The sequence below is a fragment of the Pleurodeles waltl genome, chromosome 4_2 (assembly GCF_031143425.1).
Source record: "Pleurodeles waltl isolate 20211129_DDA chromosome 4_2, aPleWal1.hap1.20221129, whole genome shotgun sequence".
Taxonomy (NCBI): domain Eukaryota; kingdom Metazoa; phylum Chordata; class Amphibia; order Caudata; family Salamandridae; genus Pleurodeles; species Pleurodeles waltl.
In genome coordinates this window covers 524,011,265-524,037,374 of record NC_090443.1, presented here as the reverse complement: position 1 = coordinate 524,037,374, position 26,110 = coordinate 524,011,265, and the positions used below count along the sequence as shown (strand labels likewise).

At 45.4% G+C, this 26,110-nt stretch overlaps 1 protein-coding gene across 3 annotated transcripts in view; it reads right to left on the bottom strand.

Moving 5' to 3' along the window:
- Positions 1-1,204: 1,204 nt before the first annotated feature.
- ABL2 (ABL proto-oncogene 2, non-receptor tyrosine kinase) overlaps positions 1,205-26,110 on the bottom strand; it is a 255,078-nt gene continuing 230,172 nt past the window's right edge. For all 3 annotated transcript variants that reach the window (XM_069232033.1, XM_069232035.1, XM_069232034.1), the window contains exon 11: positions 1,205-9,041. In XM_069232033.1, the coding sequence (XP_069088134.1) occupies positions 7,342-9,041 (1,700 nt within the window). In that variant the 3' untranslated portion in view covers positions 1,205-7,341. The remainder of the gene's footprint in view (positions 9,042-26,110) is intronic.

The window sequence follows — 26,110 nt, the reverse complement described above, 5'->3', positions numbered from 1 at the left end:
TCCTTCCAATATCGTGGGTAACAGCCTCCATTAATAACTGTGGGTAACAGCCTCCATTAATAACGGTGGTTGGCTTTACCGCCTCCATTGATAACTGTGTGGTCTCTAGTGTCTGCATTAACGAAGCAGACACTAGAGACTACACAGTTAACTCAGCATAGATGTGTAGGAATGGACTGGATGGCAACAGATGACATTGGCTTTGTGATGGACAACTGCCTCAAACATTTGATGGTAAATGTATGGCTTGTACCCCAGTTGTGGAAAGGATTTTCAGTCTCAAACCAGATCAGGAAAAATTATTTAAAAGAATGCATACAGCAGGGGATGACTGGACCCTTTGTTGAAACTAAAGCATAAAGCAACTGCACATTCTAGTGGGAAATACGGAAATTAGATGGCTGTGCACCTAAAAGGATAAGAGCATTGTGTAAGTGGACGTTTCCAGCACTGGCTCTGGCTGGCACAATAAGGGCAAGTCTGGAATAGAAGGGCTGAGCTGTAGGACTCGTTTGTTTTCCAGTCAGTAATGAGATCCATACTTAGAGCCACTGCATTTTTCACAAGCAGACAACATTGTTATAGGTACAGCGTCCACAGACATTTTCTACTTCACAATTTCGTATGCACGGACCAATGGCACCACCTTATGTCTAATTACAATTATACCAGACATGTTGGCATATTTTTTACTTCTTAGCTACAGACTTGCAATAGGATGGGCACATTTAGAAGCCCCTTTTCCGCTTTAAACATTGTTATTCTAGGTTTACCTTCCCTAAATGTGTGATCTCTGTCCTATTCTTATTTATCCTTACTTCTAGTTCTTCATATTTGATTACATTCTCATAGCGTTGCTCATTCAGAAACTCATTCTACTATGTGGCTCTTAGTTAAATCATTCACAGGTACCATTACAGCCCTTGGCTTTCTTTTTAGTTTTTAAATAGATTCTTTTATGTTATCGAACTCCATCTAATTAATTGTGCTCTAGGTTTCTCATTCTATCTACTGGCTCTACCTCTAGCTTTTTTTTATTGGTTCTGTTTTTGTGTCAACATTTGTATTACTTCTTGCTTTCCTTGGGATTCCACTCGAGCGTTTCCAATATTTTCCTTGTTGTCATCATAACCAAAGGTAATTTATTCAACTACTCAATCCTTCATGTGATCAAAACGTACAAGGTAAAAACATGGCACACCACTAAAAGCAGAGGGTTCAAGTTTATTTGCCAGTAAATATTGCAAACCTTTTCCCTTTTCATTTGTTTATTGAAAAACAAAATGTAAATTGGCCAATGTCCCTCCACGGGACGAACACAAGGCATCACGTTCTTTAGACAACAACTCATATGTACATCAAGTTTAACACTGTTGGCTATTCACAGTCAGGTGAGAGAATTAAATTAGGGCAGAATAAAACAAACAATATTACAATAATTAATAACAAAAATAGTCATAAAACACTGGAAGAGTAATCTGTGACAGCCGCGCAAGGACACCTAAATCTGCTCCATATTATAACCATCAAGAGGCATCTGCAGTCTTCAGGGGGCAGCTGGTGTCATTTTGTTTAATTTCTTTTACCTACTACAAAGCCAAATTAAAGTCACTGGAAAGTAATCCCTTGATCTGGCAAGAGTCTCAGCAGAAGACACAGAGCACTGCGTGTGTGCTGATAGGACAGAAAAGCTTGTCGGCATGGTTAGTGTTTTCCAGGACCTCAATACACTCCCAAGTACAGCGACCATAGTATATTAGATCTGAACCCAGGTGATTAGATACCGGAAGGGCATTACTGTTAAAATATTTACCTTCAGGTCACTATATAAAAATTCCAGGTCATTATGACCAGTATAAATATTGGCTGTGCAAGGCTAGTGGCCACCTAACTACAAAACAACATATTGATCCTTTTTTTCTTCTTTTTTTTGGGAAAAACTGGAAAAAAGGAAGAGAAACCAATGGCACCTAAAAAGAAATGAGGCAGCAGTGACATTCTATGTGCGTCAGTATAGATCTTGAATGAATGTTTGGGAGCAGAAGGGTGGCTGGTTAACAAACTAGCCTCTGCACTTAACACAGTTGTTGGGAGCCATGGAATGTTAGTGCTCTCACTTGCAGCTGGAATGTGACACCCATGCTGAATGTTAAGGCCTTGCCAAGAAATCTTAAGGCTTCTGATGCAGGTACAACTTCCCTGTATTAATATTATAGATGTGTGGTCTCACTGTGGGGTGCAAAGTGCAAACAATATTGACACTAAAGTCTCATCACACAGACTTGCAAGGGTGTCCTTTGATTAGGCTCCACATAGTGATCTACTAGATCAAATTCAAGTAGTTAAGATTCCTCCACTATCCAACAGACATGTGAACCCAAACTTTATGCTCATGCATTTTTCCATCAAGAGACAAGATTACTTTACCTAATGCAATGCTTGTGCTTATGTGCATAGTGGGTGACAAGATTTAAAAAAATATCACCAATGTATAAAGGGGTAAACAGCATTATAAGGGCCACTGTAGGGCACTATGTGCTCTGAAACTTGTTTTTTCCTAGACTCCCTCATATCCCCAATTTTCAAACACTACCCTGAGATTCTATTCTGAAAGTTACAGCAGTAGTGCTCGTCTGGCAGGATAGGGCTCCTGGCTCACACAACCTGTGCACAAAAAACAAGAAATTACATCTCTTCCCTTTATCTTTCTTAAATTACATAAGGATATGGCAGAATATGTGCAATTACATCTAGGATAGGCAGGCAAAATAGCAGAGATGATTCTTAATCCATAACAGGTAGGGTGACAGTTCTTTCACTCCAGGGCGCCTCAAGTATCTCTATCCTGATTCCTGAGATGAGGGTCCTCAGACAGCTCTATAAATGTTACTCATTCTTGGCTTTTAAAACTGCATAATTCGCCAGGTCTAAGACTAACTTAAACCTGACTTCCAGAGTGCTGCACTGGAACTCCTTTCAACAACCCTAGATGTAGTGAGTTAATAAAATACTAATTGACGGTGCTGTAATACTATACAACTTGTCATTTCCATATCTCATGTGCCACAGTCACACTCCATGAAATCAGCTTAATACAACATTTTTCTGTCTGCAGTGAATCCAAGTTACCAATTGCAAGGTCATTCAGATATATTGTATAAGCTCTTTATAAAAACTACAGTCATGTAAAGGAAGCTTTGGTGCAAACAGAGGTCATATGTTATGTACAATCCAGTCTTGCAGGTATGTGGGAAAATAGGAAATTCTTGTCCTCTTGACTAAAGAGCACTGGTATGTGGACACACTAGTGGTCACGCCCTCTTTAGTGAAGAATGACCCTTGAGAATCATCCATCCCCCTAAAGGGTAGCTCTCTAAATGGATAAAGTATAAGTAGATTTCAAAGTGGGTTTGTAGTGATGGGGGAAGTAAGAGGTACATCGGTTTTCCACTCGGGAGACTTGCAGAGTTGTATAAGGAGTGCTGACAAACGTCGAAGAGAACAGGTTAATATGGCAAAGAAAACATACACCACTCTTGGGTAAAACAGAAGCAGGGAGCACCGTCAGCAAATCCAGCGGGCAGGAGGCACATACAGGACCAGCAAGTTGCAGCACAACGGGTATTATCCATAAACACTACAAATAACGAAGTATGGTGAGGAAATGCAGAGCAGTCCCTAGGGAAGAAAAGTCAAAAGGTGCAATCCCGGTCTCTGAGAACAGAGAGAAAGGCCACAAGCAACACTTGCATGCTAACTTTGAGGAATTTGACAATGGCCGCTCTTTTGGAAAGTTAGGATACCAAGGAACGACAGTTAAATACAGCAATGGAGCAAAAGGGAGGACATTAAAAGAAGGAGCACAAAGGAACATCACCAGGAATAAAACTCACTCCTTCATTAGGGGAATTGCAAGAGGGGGACTCAGATCATGAGGTGAGGAAGGATATGCTTTGGCAGAAAAAGATTAAAAAAGTATTATTTATGGTGCATGGGGAGGGGGAGCCACTTGGCAGAGTGATCTGGAAAGAAGTCGCATGATTAGTCAGTATGTGAAGGGAACGCTGGCAAGAGGAAACTCAGCACGTTTCCACCCGCAATTAAAGTTGACTTCCAGTCATGAGGTTTTTCTTTAAGGTTCTTGTAATGAATTAAGTACAATTACCTGAAACTGGGTGCTGTTCTTGCAGAGTAAGTATAGTTATCTTCAGTTTCCTGTTGTGAACTTTCACAGTACCTTTAATAGATGCAACTCACAGCTGCACACTTTCAATGAGTCCAGCACCGTTACAGTCCAATGTTGTGTGTTTATGTTGTGATTAGAGCACTGTTTTGTATAGCTGTGTTTAGTATATAGTGTTACTGTAGAACCCTGGAATGTGGCTGATCTGTGCCATTAGTGAAGTGCACACCTTCAGTTATTGCTCTAAAGGAACAGTGTGTAAGAGTTTTTCCTTTCTGTAGTGTTCCCTCCAACTGTACCTGGACCGGAGTGAACCTTCTCAGATAGGGTGCCCTCTTTTTGTAGTGTAAAGTATCAATCTGTGCAATAACTTTGTCCTTTTAATTTGTTCTTTACCATTCTGTTGACAAGTATCTGCATCCGTCACCTTCTATAAAGAGTGCACACTACGTTGATTACACGGTGCTTGACAAAAAATGGAATCCAAGAGCCTAGAGTTCTTAATGTTAAACATACAAGGCAGTGTAAGTGCACTGAAGAAATCATATAACATGAAAATAACTTGGTAGGTGAAAAATATTTTAATCTAATGCACTTGGTATGGGGAAGAACGCTCTAAGTCTGCACTAATGCAGTAGACTAAACAACTCAAAAGTAGTAGGTGCTGCAGCAAGTCCAACATCTAACTGTGTTCTTGGCACCCTATAACAGAGCAGCTGAAACATATGCTGTAACCCAAACTCGAAGCATGTGCAGTTGCCCATCCAGCAAAGTCTACTCATCGGAGGTATTCAACCTATCTGGCAGTCAAAGTCCAAAGCACGATGCAGTCTATCTGGCAGCTGAGTGGGTAGGTACCGAGCTGTGAGCATAGCATGCAGTGTACCAGCAGTGAAATCACGGAGTACCTCGTGGCAAATGAATCTACAATTATACTATATCAGTGATTCCATTTCAGGATGCTTAGCGGCAAAATTGCAATGCTGAGTGGCGACTGTAATGTACCTTGAATGCAGCTTTGAGGAAACTTTTTATCACACTGTGCAGGGTGAAGGATATGTCAGTTTGTGGCTTTACCTACTGTTTTAGGATATCCCAATTAACTGAATCAGTGCTGCTGACGTGATATAACCAGATGACTGGAGCATGTGCTATTGTGTTGGGGTAAATCACTAAGCAGAGCAAATACTGTTCCTTTGGGATAATCTACTAAATTGGCCATTCACTGCAGTCATTTAGAAAAACAGTGAGATAATGCAGCTGCAGTGCTACTAGCTTTGGGCAGCCGGCGCTGCTGATCGGAGGTTAGCTCTCTGAACTGGATTTGGAGTTGCGGTTAAGTTTGTGGCTAATACATCAAGTGGAGCCAGATCCTGTGTTGTGTGCCGCCAGTGTGTGTAGTGGCCCCTTACAGCTGCAGTGCGGTTAACCAATTCAGTGGAGGTTTACTGTTGTGTTCATCAGGACAAGTGGCATCTGTAGTGCGGGTAACTCGCTGTGTGACAGCTACAATGCTGCCGAGATGTAAATGCATTTATCAGAGGTTATACATTACGATTGCTGCAGAAATTGACTGCAGCTGTCATCAATAAATTCAGTAGAATTTGTGGTTGATGCAAAACTGCTTTACAGGCACCTGCGCTGCTTAACCATACCCTGTCTATTGGTGCATTGAACCAATATGGTGTAACGCCCTTAGATCTCAAAATGGACAATGGGGTTGAGATACTTTTAGAGGAAACGCAAGTGGCACAGAAACCTCCTTCAGTTCGTTGTTATGCACCTGAAACCAGTACGGCCTGAAAACAAGACTGATCAGGTGTACTTTAAAAATATACAGAGGAAACCGGCATTTCCATTACAGTCTTTGCTTTACTATGTTCACGGCAATAGCCCATGCAGTGGCACAGGCAGTAAGAAAACTAAGTGAAGCTGTGGCCTTGGTTTTTCTTAACACTGTACAGCTGAAATGTAACTAGTTTAATAAAATGGTGAAAAGCCATTCAAAGGAATCTGAACTGTAGCTTCAATGAAGCATTTACTGGAACCTATTACAAGATATGGTGCAACAAAAAAAAGGAGGCAAGGCTGATATCTAATGTGCTGTGTATATCAAGCAAGGAAGCAGTGGTTCAGACTTATGCACAGCCAACCACGGAGTATCTGGAATGTATTTCCAATAGTTCTCCAGTGTATCAGGATAACAAGTTCCCAAGAAACTACAGACTAACTGCAAAGACTGGTGCTAGGTTACGAAGATGGGATGAACATGGAGCAGCATCATGCAATGCCAACACATTAAACTGAACCTCAAGCATAACATACACTATCCTTTTGCTGAAAGGGATTAAAAACCTCTCTCTCCCTGGCCATTAGAGGCCACGTTGCTTCTTTGCACCATGATCCCTCAAGATCCCACATCCCTCGTGGTGGAGAAAAGAACGAATGGTTACATCCTTTGAAGGGACTGAGGCACAAATTGATTGGGAGGGTGGGGGTAAGGTTCAACTCTCTTCCCTGCTCAGATTTGATTCCTCCAGCAATACTAGTACTGACAAGATGTTAACACCGACTGAAGCTCTTTCCTATGCAAACCCTTTAAGAACAAGGGGACTGGGATCATAAGTGCAAGCAGCAGAACCAATTCGTTCTTTCATTAAGTTCCCTTGGGCAGCCTATCCCATGTTCTGCAAAACTCCCACAACCCGTCCACTCACTGCCATGATCAACAGTACCATTATTCATTGCACTGACAGCAATCTGCTTACAGGTCTACTCCAGAATGGGGACGACATGGCAACAGCCTCAATGCTCGAGTGCCATACTCACTTTCAAGCCCTAAGCACCACAGCTGATCGGGAGACAAGCTCAAGGGGATCCTGGGCAGTCATGTGACCCTCGAATTCCTTTTTTCCACAGCACTCCCACTCCATGATGGAAGCTTGAGATGAACCTGTAAACTTCAGGACTGTGCTCTGTCAAACACTTCACAAACACTCTATTGACAAGTCCACACCCTTGAAAGGGAAGTGGAAAGAGGTACACTGTCAAGAAATCCACTTGTGCCCCTATTCGCCCCAAGGAGCAGAGAGCACACACGCAGTGCACAGCGGGCTACTGGGCACTTCCTTTTCACTCACACCTGTCATGATCAACAGCTACCTTTGCACTACATCACTGATTTCCTGGACACATGTCAATAAGTGATTGAGGACAGGGCTGGCAACAGTTGTACCAGCTGCCACTGCCGTGGATGACACCTGCAATTCCTGCAGACTGACTTCCAGTTTGCTCACAGCCTCACGGAAGGCAAATTTGTTGCGTGTCTGCGGAATGCAGTCCACATAGCCAGAGCAATAGTCCAACAGTTGGTGGCCAGTGTCTACCAACTGGCTATTAGATGTGGGTGAGGTGATGGCACTTGAGAGTAGGCCAGCACACTCCAGGAGGGACTCCTTGCTGATTTTGTCTGCTGAAATTCTTTCTGCTGCCTGCTTGGTCTTCCGCAGGGCTAACTTGGCTCCTGCGGTGCCATTGGCCATTTTCAATGGTGAAGTGCTAGATGTCTGTGGTGGCACCTGAGGAGGCGGAAGAAGTGGTCTGGATGCTTTTCCTACTGCTGTCCTCTTAGTATTCTCAACAGGTTCAGTCTGCTGAGATGCGGTCCATATAGGTCCAGACTCATCTGTAAGTTCAGAGGTGGTAGGTGCCTGATGCAGGTGGCGCCCCACAGGAGGGAGCGGGGGAGCACACTTTGGTTTCACCCGACGGGGCCTGTCACGTTCAATGACTTGTTGTTCAGATAACAGTTTGAATGTTTTCCCCTGAGAGTCTGTGCCCACCAGCTGCACCTCGACTGGAGTCTGTTTTAGGGCAGGCGAGATAACAACTGGTACCTTGTGGTTGTGAGTGGTTGAAATGGAAGTGACTGATTTAGCTGGAGAAGATCTTCCAAGTCTGTCTCCATCCTCCGGGGCAGTCCCTGAAGAGCCATGCCGGGCACCGCCATTGCGCTCTTTGCCCCTGGGGGATAGTGAGGGTCCAATGCAGTCCTTGTCAGCTATTGTCACAGAATCATTGGGTGTGGACCGTACTGTGTGAACTGTGGTGCCGCGGAGCAGGTGTTTGGTTTTTGATCTCTCTCGGGCTGGTGCAGTTGCCTCATCAGACCTCCGAGGAAGAAGATCAGGAGCCTGTTCTCTGCATTCATCAGGTTGCGAGGAGGTTGACAATGTGCGGTCAAATTGCATCTTCGTTCTCTGACAGTTTCTTGGGAGAGTCATAGCCATTCTATCCTGTTCTGGGAACCCTGAGGACATGGAGGATGTAGAATTGGACCTGGGGAAGGGGCTTGGAGTGTCTTCAATGCTGGAAGATTTCCCAGACCGCAAGCCAAATGTTTTTTTAATTAAACGTGGTGTGAAGAAGCCTGTGATACCCGACCACCCACTACTGGTACTTGTCCCACTAGAATTACTGCTGCTGCAACCAGCATCCTCAACAGTGAAGTTTTTCTGTGCAAGGCTCCCTGCTTGGCCCTTAGGAGGGGCTAAATTCCCATCCTGTTGTGCTGTGGAGAAGGTAAAGTTGTTCACATGCTGCAGGGAGGCAGCTGAGAAGTTGCCAGTTAGCTCATATTTCTTGTGGGGCTGGTTTTCCATCTCTCGAAAAGAGCTGCTCCGTTTCGGTGGCTGTGGCGCACTCTTTTTCTTCATGAAGGAGCTAAAAAAGCCACCTTTACGGTCACGTGTGAAGGTGGTCTCTTTGGCATCATCAAGAAGGCTACTGGGAGAGCGGTCTCGTTGTTTGCGAGGAAGAGCAGGTGAACCACCACCCATTTGTGATCCTCGGAAAAAGCCTAACAAAAAAAATAAAGCAATTATTAACTAAAAAGACAAAAGGCGTGCAGAAATACAAAGAAACATTTGTTCACTAATAGCAGTAAATAAGTAAGGCCTAGGAGCTCCTTTGACTGAGTGAATGCATAATATGCTCAGGAAAAAGTTCACATCAAAGATGTTGCCGCTAGCTTATCCAGAGTGACATGCCATAAGTTTCTCTGTGCATGAGGGTACATATCTCTTTGAACACATTTTACTAAGGTGAAGCTCTAAACCGCCCAGTTGTCTATATTTAAAAACATTATGATAGGTTAGCTCACACTAAACAGGAAGTTTTTTTTTTTTTTTTTTTTTTTTTTTAGAGTGCGAGAGAAGTGGATCATTGGTTCGTGTGGTTGTGCAAGCTCACCAAGCAGTAATGTCTCTTATCTGTATCGGGTCTAGGTATTTTTTTTTTTTTTTTAATCAAACCTTAGTTTAGTCCTGGGTAGCTGTGGCACAGAACAGTGTAAGACTTAACTCAAAGAAAAACACATGTAAAGCATTTAACCATACTTAAACAGTCTATAAGAGAGAAACATAACAATAAAAATCCAACTCCAGTTTATAAAAAAATAATAAAATTACATTTTTAATTAGACACTAAAACGAGAAAAATCTGACTAAGGGAACAGGAGTTATTTTTGTAAGGTTTCCATAAATCACTGTTTTTCACGCTCCAAAATGTTGAAAAGCTGTAAGAAGTTGAAAATCTCTGCTTTTCACTCTTCGAGGTAGTCTATGACAGTGTTGTCCAACCTTTTTATCGCCGCGGACTGGTAAATGTTTGTTAATTATTCCGTGGCCTGCTTGGGAGGGCGCAATGCTCTGCGCCTCGGCCGCCCGCCACAGTGAAATGAAGTTGAAGTTCCTCGGGCGGCCCGGTGCCGATTGATCCACGGACCGGCACCGGTCCGCGGCCCGGGGGTTGGGGAACACTGGTCTATGAGACTCAAACTCGGGGATCCATGGCAAAGTCAAAGTTTCAGGCCACCCGCGATGGAAGTCAAGGTTGGATGGAGGTGCCAGGGTGGTGCCTTTTAAGATTTTACCTTCTCACTTACAAACGTTTCTCATTCTTTTTCCCATTGAGAGTAAGGCCAGGATGGTCTTCTGCAGCTGGAGTCCTGCCTCGAGTTCGACGCTGACAGATTGGCGAAGACAAGGTGTCCGGCAAAAGTCTCTGTTCTCAGCAGCATTCGAGGCTACCTACAAACTGGCAAGTAGCTCTAGCCTATGAGCCTCTTAGTCTGGGCTTAGAAACTGGTTTATTAGACTTTGGCTAACAAGTTGCAGTCCTTTGGTGAGAAAGAGTCCACACTCAAGCACTAGTCTAAGGTCCGGGACCTGAGAGGGACTTCCTAGGAGTTAGAACGTGATCTCTCATCTACACCAGTCCAGGACGAAATGGTCAGCTGGGTACTTTTCAGGTGCATGGTTTCTTTAGCTTTTGTGTCCATGAAGCTTAACAGGAAGCCAGCCAATTAGTGCTTGGAGTCCACTCACTGGTCCTAAGCACAAGTGGGAGCAGGTACAGCCCTGGAGGATCTTTTGGGTTGTGAAGTCCTGTCTTTGCTTAATAGGTGCAGTGGGTGTAGTCGTACGTGGTGCAGACTTTGTATCTGAGGTCCACAAGTTCAGCAGGTACAGCTCATCCTGTTGTTTCAGAATCCAGCAGTTTTCTTAGGCTGGAAACCAAGGGTGACCTTTTTAAGCCAATTCTGAGTTTGTGGGTGGGGAAGAATCACTAGCCAATGGAGCTAAAATTCCATTTGGAATCTCTACCTATTTTTACATCACTTCCTGTGGGGCTGACACTAAACAATCCCACAGTGCATCTCTACTCAAATTGAAGATGTCAGAACCCTTCTTCTCTGGGACTGAGACATGGGCACACCCCTAAGGAGTGTCCAGTAGAAAGAGCCACCTATCCTGGAAAACCGGTCTACAATGGGTTTTCCCTGTCTGAAGGGGATGACAGCTTGTCTACCTACATAAAGGAGTGGGCAAGCTAAACTGCGACCAACGCTAGCCCCTCAGAGGCAGTAGGGGCTTTGAAGCTGGGACATCTGTGTACAACACCCCAGGCCATCCTGGAAGGAGGTGGTCACATCCACTACCCCCAGCAGACCCTTTATTTCCCTTTCTGGGAGCGCTTCACACCAGAACAGCAGGGTGCCTGGAGTGACAACTGCTGCAGTTAATTATAAGTGCTTACTAAAGAGGTATGGGGCAAGCAAGCCATCCTTCCACTAATCGTTACTTTAAATGTGACTTCAGCAATAAGTTGGGTTAAATGTAACAATTAATTTGATACCTTGATGCACTAGATTCAGTGGTCCCTTATGTGAGTTATCGATTAGCGTGTGGGATAGTGAAATTCCAGGTTAGCCAATTGTAGGAAAGTCTCTCTTTCTGGCATGGTTAGCCCCACGTTTACCTGTTGTCAGTGTGCTTAGATTGTGTTCACTGGGATCCTGCTAATCAGGACCACAGTGATTGTGCTCTCTCCTCTAAATGTGGTTGTCTTGGTACCCTTTACACCCCACAATTGGTACTTAGGTACCCAGGGCATTGGTACACCAGGGGTCCCCCATGGGCTGCAGCATGTATTATGCCACCCATGAGAGCCCAGGCAAACTGTATCTGTAGGCCTGCCATTTGTAGCCTGCATGAAAAGGTGCATTCACCCTTTAACTGCTGGTCACTACACCAGGTCACTGTAAGTCACCCCTATGGTAGGCCCTTCCAGCCCTAAAGGCAGGGGGCAGGTTCCGGTGTGTGGACACCCCTGCAAGTGCAGAGGTGCCCCTACAAACTCCAGTCCCAATTCCCAGGACTTCGTAAGTGCAGGGAAGCCATTTTAGCTCTGTACAGCTATAGGTCACACTACCTATGGTCCAGCTACATAATGGTAACTCCAAACCTAGGCATTTTGGTATCAAACATGTCGGAATCATAGTCCAATACTGATGCCAGTATCGGTGGCATGATTCCATGCACTCTGGGGGCTCCTTAAAGGACCCCCAGTACTGCTCCTACCAGTCTTCCAGGGTCTGCAAGCAGCACATGCTGCTGCAGCTTCTCAGGCAGGATAATGCCCTCCAGCTGCTTGACCATCTCAAGCATGGGAAGGCAGAACAAAGGATTTCCTGTTGGAGAGGTGTGCAACTGCCTCTGCCTTGGAAATAAGTGTTACAGGCTGGGGAGGGCAGAACAAAGGATTTCGTGTGGGAGAGGGAGGCAACACCCTCTCCCCTGGAAATAGGTGTTACAAGGCTGGGGAGGGGTAGCCTCCCCACGTCACCGGCTTGCTTTGAAGGGCATATTTAGTGACCTTCTTGCATAAGAAGATAAGTTACTTACCTGTAACTGTGGTTCTCCAGTATTGGTATCTTTCATAGATTCACATGCTTGAATCATTCCCCGTCGAAGTGGGAGTCCCACAGTACATAGAATGCAGCAGAATAATTTTTATTTTTTTCCATTGTTGTCAGTGGTAAAATACATTCACTTTCATAGCTTATTAGCTTCATTAGAAAAGACCCAAAGTCCAGCCAATCAGGCGAGACCACCCTTTAGAACCTTCAGCACAGAGGCTCAGTCTCTCAGATTTTCCAGTACGAGTGACTTCAAGATAGACACAAAAGAGGTGAGCCTCCATGGGGAGGAGGGTGGGCCGCATGTGAATCTATGAAAGATACCAATACTGGAGAACCACAGTTATTTGTAAGTAACTTAACTTCTTCTCCAGTATGGGGGTATCTTTCATAGATTCACATGTTTGAATCAGAATAATCAGCAGTACACAGAAGATGAAAACATCTATATAAAGATACATCATTTTCTACGTATTTTTATATATACATACATAATTAAAAACCATATGTATAAATATATATATTGTATTGTAATCGTATTTATATAGCGCTTACTACCCCTGACAAGGCGTCGAAGCGCTTTTCGATGAGTAGCACGCTACTCCTGAACCCAACAAGAATTAGTGATGGATTAGTATCGTTTAATAATGAGTACAGTTTTAGTATTATTATGAGTTAATTTGAGCCGCGGATATGAGAGTTTGTTAGTTAGATTGACTGGAGTAATGGAGGGGTGGAGGAGGAAAGAAATCCAGAAGTGTTAATTGGGAGTATATCCTTCATTTACTCAACCCAAAGGCTTGGGATGAATAAAGGGGGGGCGGAGGGGGACGAATATGTGGAAGGGTTAGGGAGAGCATAGTAGCAGGGTGAGATGAATGCAGGAGAATTTAGTAGGGTTGTGTGGGAGGTCACAGAGGTAGAGTGAGGTTTGGTGAGTTAGATGTGGAGGTAAGAGCTTAGGCAGAGATATTTAGGTGATGAAAGTGGTAGAAGGGATTTGGGATGAGTCAGAGTGAGAATGGAGGATAGTTTGATAGAGACATGACATAAGAGTGATGCGTAGATAAGTGTGATAAGATGAGAGCAGGAATTCATAGATATCTAGTATAACAAACCAAAAACCAGGAGCCATGCAATGATCCACGAACATGCCAAGCACAGAAACAACATATACACATACATATATATATATATATATACACATACATACATATATATATATATATACACATACATACATATATATATATATATATATACACATACATATATATATATATATATATATATATATACGCACACACACACACACACACACACACATGAATACACACATATATGCACATACAATACATAATTAGAATCATGGGTAAAAAATACTTAGTCAGGTTTAAAGAGTGTGTGTGTATTTTACCGTTATGACAGTAGCAATACATATTTTCCAAAGAAACTATAAATAAATAGAAATATACATATAATCTGAAACCAATATTTATCCACATAGGCATATGCAGTTCATAGTTGTTTGAAAAAGGTGGTTATGAAGGAAAGAGCCAACTCTTGAGTAGTTTTCTGAAGACAAGAAAGTTATCTGTGGCTCTTATAGTTGGGGGTAATGAATTCCATAGTTTGGCTGCTTGGACGGAGAAGGATGTACCACCTACAGTCTTTTTCTTGTATGGTGGTGTTCTAAGGCGGGGTGCCAGTCTTGAGCGGAGGGTTCTTTGTTGGATATATTTGGTAATTTTCTTTCTGATAAAAAGTGGTCTTGTTCCATATATAGCTTTGTGGGTGATACAAAGCAGCTTGAAAGTGCATCTTCTGGCAATGGGTAACCAGTGTAGTGCTCTCAAGGCAGGGGAGATGTGGGCTTGCGGCTTTATATGTAGTAGTAGCCTGGCTGCGGAATTCTGGATACGTTGTAGTTTTTTCATAACAGATAGAGATGATCCATGGTAGAGGCTATTGGCATAATCAAGTTTGGATAGTACAAGTGAGATAGTAGCTTGCACCTTCTGTGGAAATCCGAGGTGGGGGAAGATGCGTCGTAAAGTCTTTAATGTGATGAAGCTTGTGCGTGCTAATTTGTCTACTTGGGCATTCATAGTTAGTTTGGAATCCATGGTGATTCCTAGGTTAACTTCCTTGGATAATTGAGGAGGTGGTCCGAGATCGTCAGGCCAGACGCACAGAGGGTCATAATTTTTCCAGTCCCCACATATGAGTATTTCTGTTTTGGAGGTATTTAGTTTGAGATGGCTCCAGGTCATCCACTGATCAAGGGCTCTGAGGCAACTGAAGATTTGTGAGTTTTCAATGTTTTTGGGGTCTTCTAATTTAAGTAGTATTTGTGTGTCATCTGCATAGTTGCAGCATGTGAGATGGAAATCATTGATCAGTTCTGGTAAAGATATCATGTAGATGTTGAAAAGCAAAGGTGAGATGATTGACCCTTGGAAGACCCCTGCTTTTGTGAGGTAGGGTTCGGACGAGAAGGGGGGGTGAGTGTAAGATATTCGCTCTTTTTTGGAGATAGGAAGTAATCCAGTCGAGAGCAATCCCTTGTATGCCGGCTTCGTGGAGTCTTTGAGTTAGGATGTCATGGTCAACCGTATCAAAGGCAGCTGAGAGGTCCAAGAGAAGTAGTGCAGCAACTCCATTTCGGTCGACTGTGTTTTTAAGATCGTCCCAGATTGCCATGAGTGCTGATTCAGTGCTTCTTCCTGGGCGGAATCCAGTTTGGAAGTCTGAAAGTATAGAATTTTCTTCAATGAATCGTGACATCTGGGCGAATGCTGCTCTTTCTATCAATTTGCCCAGGAAAGGTCCATTTGTGATAGGTCTGTAGTTGTCGGGGTCTTGCGGGTCTAGGTTTGTTTTCTTTAATAATGGTCGTATGTATGCCTTTTTCAGGTCTGCAGGAAAAGTTCCTGATGTTAAAGATTTGTTGATGATTTTTCTTAAAGGCGTGGCAGCAGACGTAGATAGCAGGATGTTCTTGAAGATTTGTGGTGGGCAAGGGTCAGAAGGGCAACCAGAAGGTCTGCTTGCTTTGACCAAATCCATAAATTCATCCTGGGATATTTGTTTGAAGGACTGTAGAGGTTGGGATGGTTTATTCTTAAAGGGTATTTTAGTAAAGGGGTTGGTGCTGATGGTTTTCCTCTGTTTTAAATAGGAGTCCAATGTGTCTGCCTTGGTTGTGTAGTGAGTTGCCAATTTGTTTGTGAAATCTTGAGTGGTGGGATGACTTCCTTCCATGCATGTAGGTTTTCGAAATTCATTGAGAATTTTGTAAAATTCCTTGGTTGTAGATTGAGCATTTAGAATTCTGTCTGAGTAGTATCTTTTTTTAGCTTTTTTGACTGATAATTTGTATATCCTGTTAAGTTTGTGTAGCTGCAGTTTGTCTTGACTGTTGTTTGTTTTGAGCCAGGTCCGCTGCAACTTTCTGATTTGTTGCTTTATCTTGTTAAGTTCTGTGTTTCTCCAAGGTGTTGGTTTTCTTCTGTCAAAAGCTTCCTGTAGCCACTCAAAGTTTTGGTACAGAATTAATTGTATCTAGATCTGTGTTTGCTGTTAGTTGTGTTTCTAAGGGATCCAAATTGAGTTTGCTCCATGGTCGATAGGTGTATGTATGTAAGTGGTTGTGGGGTGTGTTGATTTGTGGAGTTGTCTGTCGGAAAGTTATCAGATGGTGGTCTGACCAGGTGGTTGGTGTGATGCTCTGAATAGTAACGAGTTCAGGCTTAGCAAAAATGACATCTAGGATGTGACTAGCAATGTGTATGGGATTGTGTACAATCTGATGTAGGTTCAATGCGAGTAGGCCAGTGGTGATAGCTTTTGGATGGGGCATATTGGGTTTGTCAAACCAAATGTTTAGATCCCCAAGAATGCATAGATTGGAGTATAGTGTAATAAGGTTTGAGACTGTCAAGAAAAGCATCTGGGAAAGTGGAGTTGTTAGGTGGAGGTCTGTAAAGGAGGAGAAAGTTACAGGAGGAAGTTGGAGTAGGGTGGCATCTGGTAAGGAGAGCTTCACAACCTTAAACAATCTGTTTTACTGAGGTTTATTGCCTGTTTGAATATAATAGCTAGTCCACCTCCTCTCTTGCCTATACGGTTTTGTGTGATGGTTTGATAGCCCGGAGGAAGGGCTTCGTGCAACACTGGTGCCATGTCATCTCCCAACCAGGATTCCGTAATGAATAGTAAGTCAGGTTGTAGGTCTGTGAGCAGGTCGTAGATGTGGTGCTTGTTTTTTGAGAGTGATCGAGCATTTATGAGCTTGCTGTTTAGATAAGGTGTGTTAGTGGTAGTGTTGTTTTGTTTAGTAGAAGGGTAAGTAGTGTAATGTGAGCTTGAAGCAGGAGTGTTGCTAGTTGTGATAAATGTTTGAGGCTCACAATAGTATTGCTTTTCAATATAGTGTTCCTCTTCCAGCAGGTTAAGGAGGCATTTTGTTGGGTCTGGGTGTGTGGGTGGTGGACTTGGTGGCTGAGAGAGCCATGAGGAGTGTAGTGTTTTTTGTAGGGTAGTTTTATTATGTAACAGACAAGGGGATGCGAGGTTGCTATGAGTGGCATGTTTTTTATTTTGTTTGCGTTTGTTTAGTGTGGATGGAGTATGGGTTAGGGGTGGTGGAGGAGCATGTGGATCATGATGTAAGGCTCTAAATTGTGCAATGGAGGAGAGGCGAGTGAATGAAAGTTGCTGGGTTGGGGTGCTTGAGGTAGGTGTTTGTGAAGAGTGGGGGGGAGAGGGGGGGAGGGGTGGAGATAGGATGGAATTTGTATCCTTTGTGTAGTCCTGGGGGTGGGAGTGGGTATGACGATGAGTGTAATGTAAGTTTGTGTTGCTTTGATGTGTTGATGTTTGTGGTCGGTATTGTTTTTGTGGAATAATGAGAGGGGATATTGGTGTAGTTGTTTTTGGTGAGGGATTTGTATGTAAGTTAGTGCTGCTAAGTGGAATTTGAGTGTTAGATGGTGTGTTGCTGTGTTTTGGAGAAGAATGTATGAGGTGTGTAAGAGGTGATGGGTGTGTGTCAGGGAAGTAAGTATTAGTTGAGATGACCGGAAGAGGTAATATGTGTGGTGGAGTGAAATGTGGGGATTGTATGGTTGTGTGTAATTGGTGAGGAGAGGGGAAGAGTGTTTGTAGATGATGTGTTTGAATGCAGGGTTTGGGCATTGTTATGATGTCAGGTGGTCTGTGGGGAGCGAACAGCGGATAGTGTTGTTGGTTAGTATGAGCAGAGTGTGTGTATCTGGGAAACAAACTGAGAGAAATGTATGTTGTAGTTTTGTATTGTGTGGGTGGTGGCAGGTAGTGTTAGTGGAAGGGGACAGAGTAGTGTTTGCTGTGAGAATGAAGGTGTTTGTCTGTAGTAGTTGTGGGGGGTATGTGTATATGTGTTGTATGTAGGGTATTGTGTTGGGTGGTGGGGCAATGCAATCTGTCTGTGGTCAGTTTGTGATGCATGTGTTGGATGTATTTGTAGAATATGTGTTTGCATGTTGAGGGATGTGTAGGGGATGATACCATTCATGGTCATATGTGAATTGGGCAGCATATCTGGCCCTAGTCCCTACCTGTCCCGAACAGGCCCAAACAGGCAACTGCCCTTGTCCTCTCCGCCCAAACAGGCAACTGCCCTTGTCCTCTCCGCCCAAACAGGCAACTGCCCTTGTCCTCTCCGCCCAAACAGGCAACTGCCCTTGTCCTCTCCGCCCAAACAGGCAACTGCCCTTGTCCTCTCCGCCCTTTGCCGAGACGCCCGGGCTCAGACGCCCTGAATCCTGGCCTTTTGTAGCCCTACTGGCCAATAAGAAGCTGGTCCTAACCCTAGCCAATCCGATTTTAAACCCTGATTTGGCCAACTAATGGGAGACCCAGCCCTAATCACCAGTCACAGCCCTATTCCTGACCACCAATCACAGCACCAGCCCTAAAACCAGCAGCCAATCAGAATCCCAGCCCTATCCACCAATCACAGCCCTAGAACCAACAGCCAATCAGAATCTCAGCCCTATCCACCAATCACAGCCCTAGAACCAACAGTCAATCAGAATCTCAGCCCTATCTACCAATCACAGCCCTAGAACCAACAGCCAATCAGAAGCTCAGCCCTATTAACCAATCACAGCCCTAGAACCAACAGTCAATCAGAATCTCAGCCCTATCTACCAATCACAGCCCATCAGAATCTCAGCCCTATCCACCAATCACAGCCCTAGAACCAACAGCCAATCAGAATCTCAGCCCTATCCACCAATCATAACTGCATCCCTGGAACTAGCAACCAATGAAACACCATCTCCCAACAACCTATCACAACAGCATATGCAACAACCACAAGGAACTTATATAGGGAGCAAGTAAACTAAACTCCAGTCCCTGTGGGCAGGGGGAAAGGCAACTGCTGCTCTATTCAGTATCTCCTTGGATACAGACAGGCTAAATCCACACTTCCAAGCTAGCAGAGTCTACTTTCCAGGTAAGGGGGAGATTGTTTAAGAGACAAACACTGCAATAGTGTTGGGCGCACACTCTAAAATCAGGCTTTTTTTAAGGCAAAAATACAGAGGGGGCAGACCGTTTTTAAGCACAATTTAAATCACACAATCAGATTAAAACAGTCTCCTAAAACCACACTCAGAGATGTATGTAGCCTTTTTACCAAGAATGGGGGGGGGGGAAAGGGGGGGCGGGGGGGAGCCACAAACTAGCAAGGGAATTCACACAGTCACGGCAAAAAACGATTTTTAAAAAAACACCACTTTAAAAGAGGCCAGGCTGCCTGAAACACAGAGTCCACAGTAAAACAAACACTTTTTGAACAAATAATACTATTTAACCAGAAATATCTTTGGGCTCCTTACCTAGGTCTTTTTGCAATCCTTGAACACTGGGCTGTATCAGGACACAGGGGAGATGCACAGAGGAACACAAAATGGAGGTGCCTCTATATATATATATATATATATATATATATATATATATATATATATATATATAAGTATCAAACTGGAAACATTTGCGACGCTGGTGGGTAAAGAAGATTATTGGCTCACCTTATGCAAATAAATTACGCAAAACTGCTTGTCCTACCTCTGCGTCCATCCTGTCAGCAGCATCCAGGCAGTAGTGTTGAGTAAATGTGTGGCTGCGAGTCCACGTTGCCGCTCTGCAAATCTGGTTTAGGGGCACTCCTGTGAGGAGAGCTGCTGAAGTAGATACTGCTCTAGTGGAGTGCACCTTGACGTTGGCTGTTAGCGGTCTTCCCGCCAGCTGGTGACAGAACTGTATGGCAGTGGAGATCCACCGGGCTATGGATTGCTTGGTAACAGCATTCCCCTTGGTGTGTTGACCATAGCTAACGAAAGCTGCTAGTCCTTTGGATGTAGAATTTTAGACACCTTTTGAGGTCTAGGGAATGTAGCGCTCGTTCTGCTGGAGTTCGAGGATTTGGAAAGAAAGTCTTTAATATTACTGGCTTGTTCAAATGAAAGTTTAAGGGAACTTTAGGAATACATTTAGGATTAGTCCTCAGAATGACCATATCTGATTTAAATTGAGGAAAAGGTGGTGAGATTGTGAATGCCTGTATGTCACTAACCCTTTTCGCAGAAGTAAGTGCTAGAAGGAGTGCCGTCTTCCAAGAGATATATTTCAGGTCAGCTTTGTGAATAGGGTCAAAGGGAAGCCTCATCAATTGGGACAGCACAATATTAAGATGCAAGGTAGGAGGAGGACGCTAAATCGGAGGAAACATCCTGAATAGTTCTTTTAGGAGTTGCCTTATTATCCTGGATGACCATAAAGATGGTAAAGCTGCAGTACGGAGGAATCGAGAAATGGCCGCTAGGTGAACTTTGATAGATGAATGGGAGGGACCTGATTTAGCTAATTGCAAAATATACCGAAGTATCTGCTCTGGAGAAGACTTTAGAGGATGAATACTGAAGGTTTTACACCACGTGCAAACTCTTTCTACTTGAGTCTGTATATCTCATTCGTAGACTGGGCTCATAGAATTCAGGAGCCAGGGCGATAATCGAAGAGAGGTCGGGTTGGGATGACGGACCTGCCTTCGAGTCGTCATTAGCAAGTTTGGCATTGATTTAAATCAAATGTGAGGTTGTTCTTAGAGGAGCAGCAGCTCCGTGAACCAAAACTGGCGCGGCCATCTGGGGGCTATCGATAGTAATCAGCAAGGTTCTCTCTTCATCTTCTGAAGTCTCGGGATGAGTCGGAGTGGGGGAAAAGCGTAGGCATAAATCCCTGACCATTTGATCAAAAATGCATTCCCTTTTGACCCTTTCTGCGGTTGCCAGCTTGTGAAGTGATGGCATTTTTTGTTCTCTCTTGTCGCAAACAGATCGAGACTGGGTTTGTCCCAACGAAGAAAGACGGTTGGGAGTTGCTTGGTTGAGCTCCCATTCGTGGCAGGTCGTCGCTGTTTAGCTTAGTACATCTGCCAAAGTGTTGGATACTCCTAGGAGGTGTTCCGCTCTGAGAGTTATATGATGGTGTAGAACCCAATGCCACAGCTCCTGCGCCTGAAGAGACAGCGCCTGCAATCTTGTACCCCCTTGCTTGTTGAGGTAATGCATGAATGTGGTGTTGTCGGTTCTTATCAAAACCAATGGACCTCTGATCTTGGCGAGGAAAACCTTGAGCGCCAGGAAAACTGCCTTTAATTCCAATATGTTGATGTGGAGCACTGATTCCTGTATGGACTATCTTCCTCTCACTGTTAGGTCCTGTAAGTGTGCGTCCCATCCCTCTAGAGACACATCCGTTGTCAGAATATGCACTGGTTTGTCCTTTAGAAAGGAGAGACCTTCCGAGATGAGGGGTGTTCTTCCACCAATTGAAGGCTTGTCTCACTGGTATGGTTATTTGGACAATATCGTTGAAAAATCCGCGTATTTGTTTCCACTGAATGTCTAATTGTTGTTGAAGTGTTCTCATGTGAAGGAGACAGTTTGCTATCAACGGAATGCACGAAGAGAGCATCCCAAGAAAAGATTTGTAAGTTCGGACAGAAGTGGACCTTCTTCTGCTGAGACGGCAGGGTAGATTTAGAATTTTCTTCTATCTGTCCTGAAAAGCAAAAGCTCTTGCTCGCTCCGTGTCCAAAACAGCCCCTAGAAAGGTGATGTTGTTTAACGGATCTAGGTGAGACTTTGGGTAGTTGACTGTTAGTCCCAACGCTTTGAAGAGGGACAAGCATTTTTCTGTGTCTCTGGCCACCTTCGACGCCGTTCGTGCCTTTATTAGCCAATCGTCCAAGTACTGAAACACCTGGATTCCCAACTGCCTGAGGTAGGCTGCAACTGGGGCCAGAACCTTAGTGAAAACTAGCGGGCTGATCTGAGGCCAAATGGTAACACTCTGAACTGGTAATGGGTGCCTGCAACCTTGAACCGTAAGAATTTCCTGTGACTGGGATGAATAGGGATGTGGAAGTATGAGTCCTGAAAGATCCAAGGACTTCATGAAATCTCCTTGGTTGAGTAATCGTAGCACATCTTGGAGGGTGATCATACAAAATGACTTTTTTCAGGAATTTGTTCAGAAACCGAAGGTCTAAAATAGGTCGCCAGTCTCCTGTCTTTTTCTGTATGAGGAAGAAGCAAGAGTAGAAGCCTGTTCCCCTCTGAGACTTCGGTACAATCTCCATTGCTCCCTTGCCTATCAAGATAGCAATTTGTACTAGGAGCTCCCTTAAGTGGGCAGGTGGGGGTCCTCCTGGTGGCACTTCTGGAGGAGATTGATGAAACTCCAGTGTGTGTCCCTTGCTGACAATATCAAGGACCCATCTGTCTGATGTGATCTGGGACCACTGGTGGGAGAATTTGGAAATTATGCCCCCATCAGAGTGCTGGGATAGGGGTTGGGGTTGGGTGCAGGCAACTGATGGAGGTCAGTGCTTTCTGGCCACGTCCTTGCCCTTATAAGAGGATTTTCCCCTTGGGGTGTGTCGGAAGGGCACCGATGATGGTTGCCGATAAGTGTGTGGTTGTTGTTGACAGTGGCGGTGCAAAATTGACTTTCGTAGGGTAGATACTGCCGATACTGATGTAGTCCGCCCATGTAAGAGTAAAGTCCCCTTACTCATGCCCCTTGAAAGAGCTGCCTTTTAAATTGTAGTGTACCCACGGATCTAGCTGTTTCGGTGTCTGCCTTTATGGATTTGAGGGTGTCCTCGACGCGCTTGCCAAGTAACAGTTCTCCGTCGTAAGGTATATATAGGATCTTTAGCAGCACTTCTGGGCGAATAGATGTAGCTTTCAGCCACCCCTGACGTCTCAATACTGCAGCCCCGGCCAACTGGTGAAAACCTGCAGATAAGGCATCGATAGCACAGTCTATAATCTCTGCGTAGATCTTCTCACCTTCTTGTAATATTTTATGCGCTTCAGCTCTAGTATCTTCAGGCAGGAGGTTGATGAACTCGGATATATCCGACCACATCTGACGGTCGTATCTTCCTAATATTGCCAAGGAGTTCGCTGCTGACTGTGGTGGCAGCCAAAGTTGAAAACTTCTTTCAAATGGAATCTAATCGCCGCCCTTCTCTATCCGGGGGTGCAGCAAGTGGGGAGGACGGATTCCTGGACCTATGCTGGGCTGCTTGAGATATCACCGAGTCCGGTTTAGGGTGACCAATTAAGCAGGCTGTTGAGTTGTCTGGTGCTTTTTATTTCTTGTCCAGCCTTGGAAGCACCGCTGGAAGTGAAGATGGGGTCTGCATGACTTTAACGCTTTCCTCCCAGATAAAGTCATCAGTATTGCTCGAACCAATTTCCTAGTGTCCTGCTTAGACATTATGGGTAGTTGGAACCTCTTCGCTGCTCTCTCCATCACACTAGGAAAATCTCCAATGTCTTGTGGTGGAGAATCAACCGGTGGTGGTGTAGAAGGGGGAGGTGTCTGAGTTTGGTACTCATCCCATTCCTAGAGAAGCGATTGTGTCCTGTATCTCGCCCTCTTCTTGTTCGTCATCTGACGAGGGCAGATCGTTATCCTGACCTGACGGGACTACAATAGGTCCTTGAGATTCTGATGGCTGATTGGGAGGGCTCAACGGTATTGGTGGAGGTTGTACAGCAGTGGTTGATCCCGGTGGATGAAACCCAGAATAATAATCCTGCATTGTATGTTGAAGATTGGCATCAATGATACTGGCATCTGGATCGTTTGCTCTTGTTGCAACTCTTGAGCTCATGGTTGCCTCTGCTCCTGCAATGAGTGTTGTATATATAGCTGTTCACTCTCTACCTCATCATCTTTGTCTTGGCATTTTATTTGCAGGTCTGAAGGGCTATGTGCGACCGGAAACAGATCATCGTCCGAGTAGTTCTCTCCCTCCTCCTTATCGTCATGAAAAAGATGTTATGGAGGTGCCGGCGATACCTTACTAGGTAAAGTATGAGAGGGTAAAAGAGTCTGCTGACTGGACTTTCATCTTATTGCCAGAATTCTCACAGGTAAGAAAGAAGATTCTCCACAATGTATAGGTGTTGACGCAGAAAATTGACCCGTCGACGGCGTGGTCGTTGATCTCATCAACGGTGAACTCGTCGACGGAGTGATTGTCGACGGTGTGAACATAGACGACGATGCAGATTTTCGGGTCGTCAGTGGAACCGTCAATCAAATCAAATCAAATCATTAGCATTTATAAAGCGCGCTACTCACCCGTGCGGGTCTCAAGGTGCTAGGGGGAATGGGGGAAGCGGGGGGGTGGGGGGGTTTACTGCTGCTCGAAAAGCCAGGTCTTGAGGAGTCTCCGGAATGGTCCTGGGTGTTCCTGAGGCTGGTGGGGAGGGTGTTCCAGGTCTTGGCTGCCAGGAAGGAGAAGGACCTCCCACCCGCCGTGGAGCGGCGGATGCGAGGGACGGCAGCGAGCGCGAGGCCAGAGGAACGGAGGAGACGGGTGGGGGCGTAGAAGCTGAGGCGACGGTTGAGGTATTCCGGTCCCTTGTTGTGGAGGGCTTTGTGTGCGTGGGTGAGAAGTCGGAAGGTGATCCTTTTGCTGACTGGGAGCCAATGCAGGTGTCTCAGGTGTGCTGAGATGTGGCTGTTGCGGGGTACGTCGAGGATGAGGCGGGCCGAGGCGTTTTGAATACGTTGCAATTGTTTTTGGAGTTTAGCGGTGGTGCCAGCATAGAGGGTGTTGCCGTAGTCCAGGCGGCTCGTGACGAGGGTCACGGTTTTTCTGGTGTCGGCGGGGATCCAGCGGAAGATCTTGCGGAGCATGCGGAGGGTGAGGAAGCAGGCGGAGGACACGGCGTTGACTTGTTTGGTCATGGTGAGAAGAGGGTCCAAGATGAGGCCGAGGTTGCGGGCGTGGTCTGAGGGGGTCGGTGCGGTGCCAAGGGCCGTGGGCCACCAGGAGTCGTCCCATGCGGTCGGGGTGTTGCCGAGGACTTCCGTTTTGTCAGAGTTCAGCTTTAGGCGGCTGAGCCTCATCCAATCTGCGACGTCCTTCATGCCATCTTGTAGGTTGGTCTTGGCGCTGGCGGGGTCCTTGGTGAGGGAGAGTATAAGTTGGGTGTCGTCGGCGTAGGAGGTGATGATGATGTTGTGCTTGCGTACGATGTCGGCGAGGGGGCTCATGTAGACATTGAAGAGTGTCGGGCTGAGCGATGAGCCTTGAGGTACGCCGCAGATGATCTCGGTGGGGTCTGAGCGAAAAGGTGGGAGGTAAACTCTTTGAGAGCGGTTTGAGAGGAAGGAGGCAATCCAGTCCAGGGCCTGGCCTTGGATCCCGGTGGAGCGGAGGCGGGTTATTAGGGTGCGGTGACAGACGGTGTCGAAGGCAGCCGAGAGGTCGAGGAGGATGAGGGCGACTGTTTCACCGTTGTCCATCAGGGTTCTGATGTCGTCTGTGACTGAGATGAGGGTGGTTTCAGTGCTGTGGTTGGTTCGGAATCCGGTTTGTGAAGGGTCGAGAAGGTTGTTGTCTTCCAGGAAGTTGGTAAGCTGTTTGTTGACGGTCTTCTCTATTACCTTGGCAGGGAAGGGGAGGAGCGAGATGGGGCGGAAGTTTTTCAGGTCACTTGGGTCAGCCGTAGGTTTCTTTAGTAGGGCGTTGACTTCGGCGTGTTTCCAGCTTTCGGGGAAGGTAGCAGAAGAAAATGAAGAGTTGATGACGGCCTGGAGGTGCGGGGCGATGATGTCGTCGGCTTTATTGAAGATGAAGTGAGGGCAGGGGTCCGATGGGGCACCGGAGTGGATAGAGTTCATGGTGGTTTTGGTTTCTTCAGTGTTGATGTGGGTCCAGGCGTTGAGGGTGATGGCCGGGGGGGTGTGGGTTCGGTGATGCTTGGTTGGGGGTCTGGTGTCCGAAGCTGTCGTGGAGGTCTGTGATCTTGCGATGGAAGAAGGTGGCGAGGGAGTTGCACAGGTCTTGCGAGGGCGTGACGGCGTTGAGGTTGGAGAACTCTTTAACGATGCTGAAAAGTTCTCTGCTGTTGTGGCTGTTTTTGTCCAGTCTGTCGGTGAAAAAATTCCTTTTGGCTCCGCGGATCAGGTGGTGGTGTTCGCGGGTTGCGTTTTTGAGGGCGGTCATGTTGTCGGCGGTGTGTTCCTTGCGCCAGGCCTTCTCGAGGGCGCGACATGTTTTCTTCGATTCCTTAAGGGTG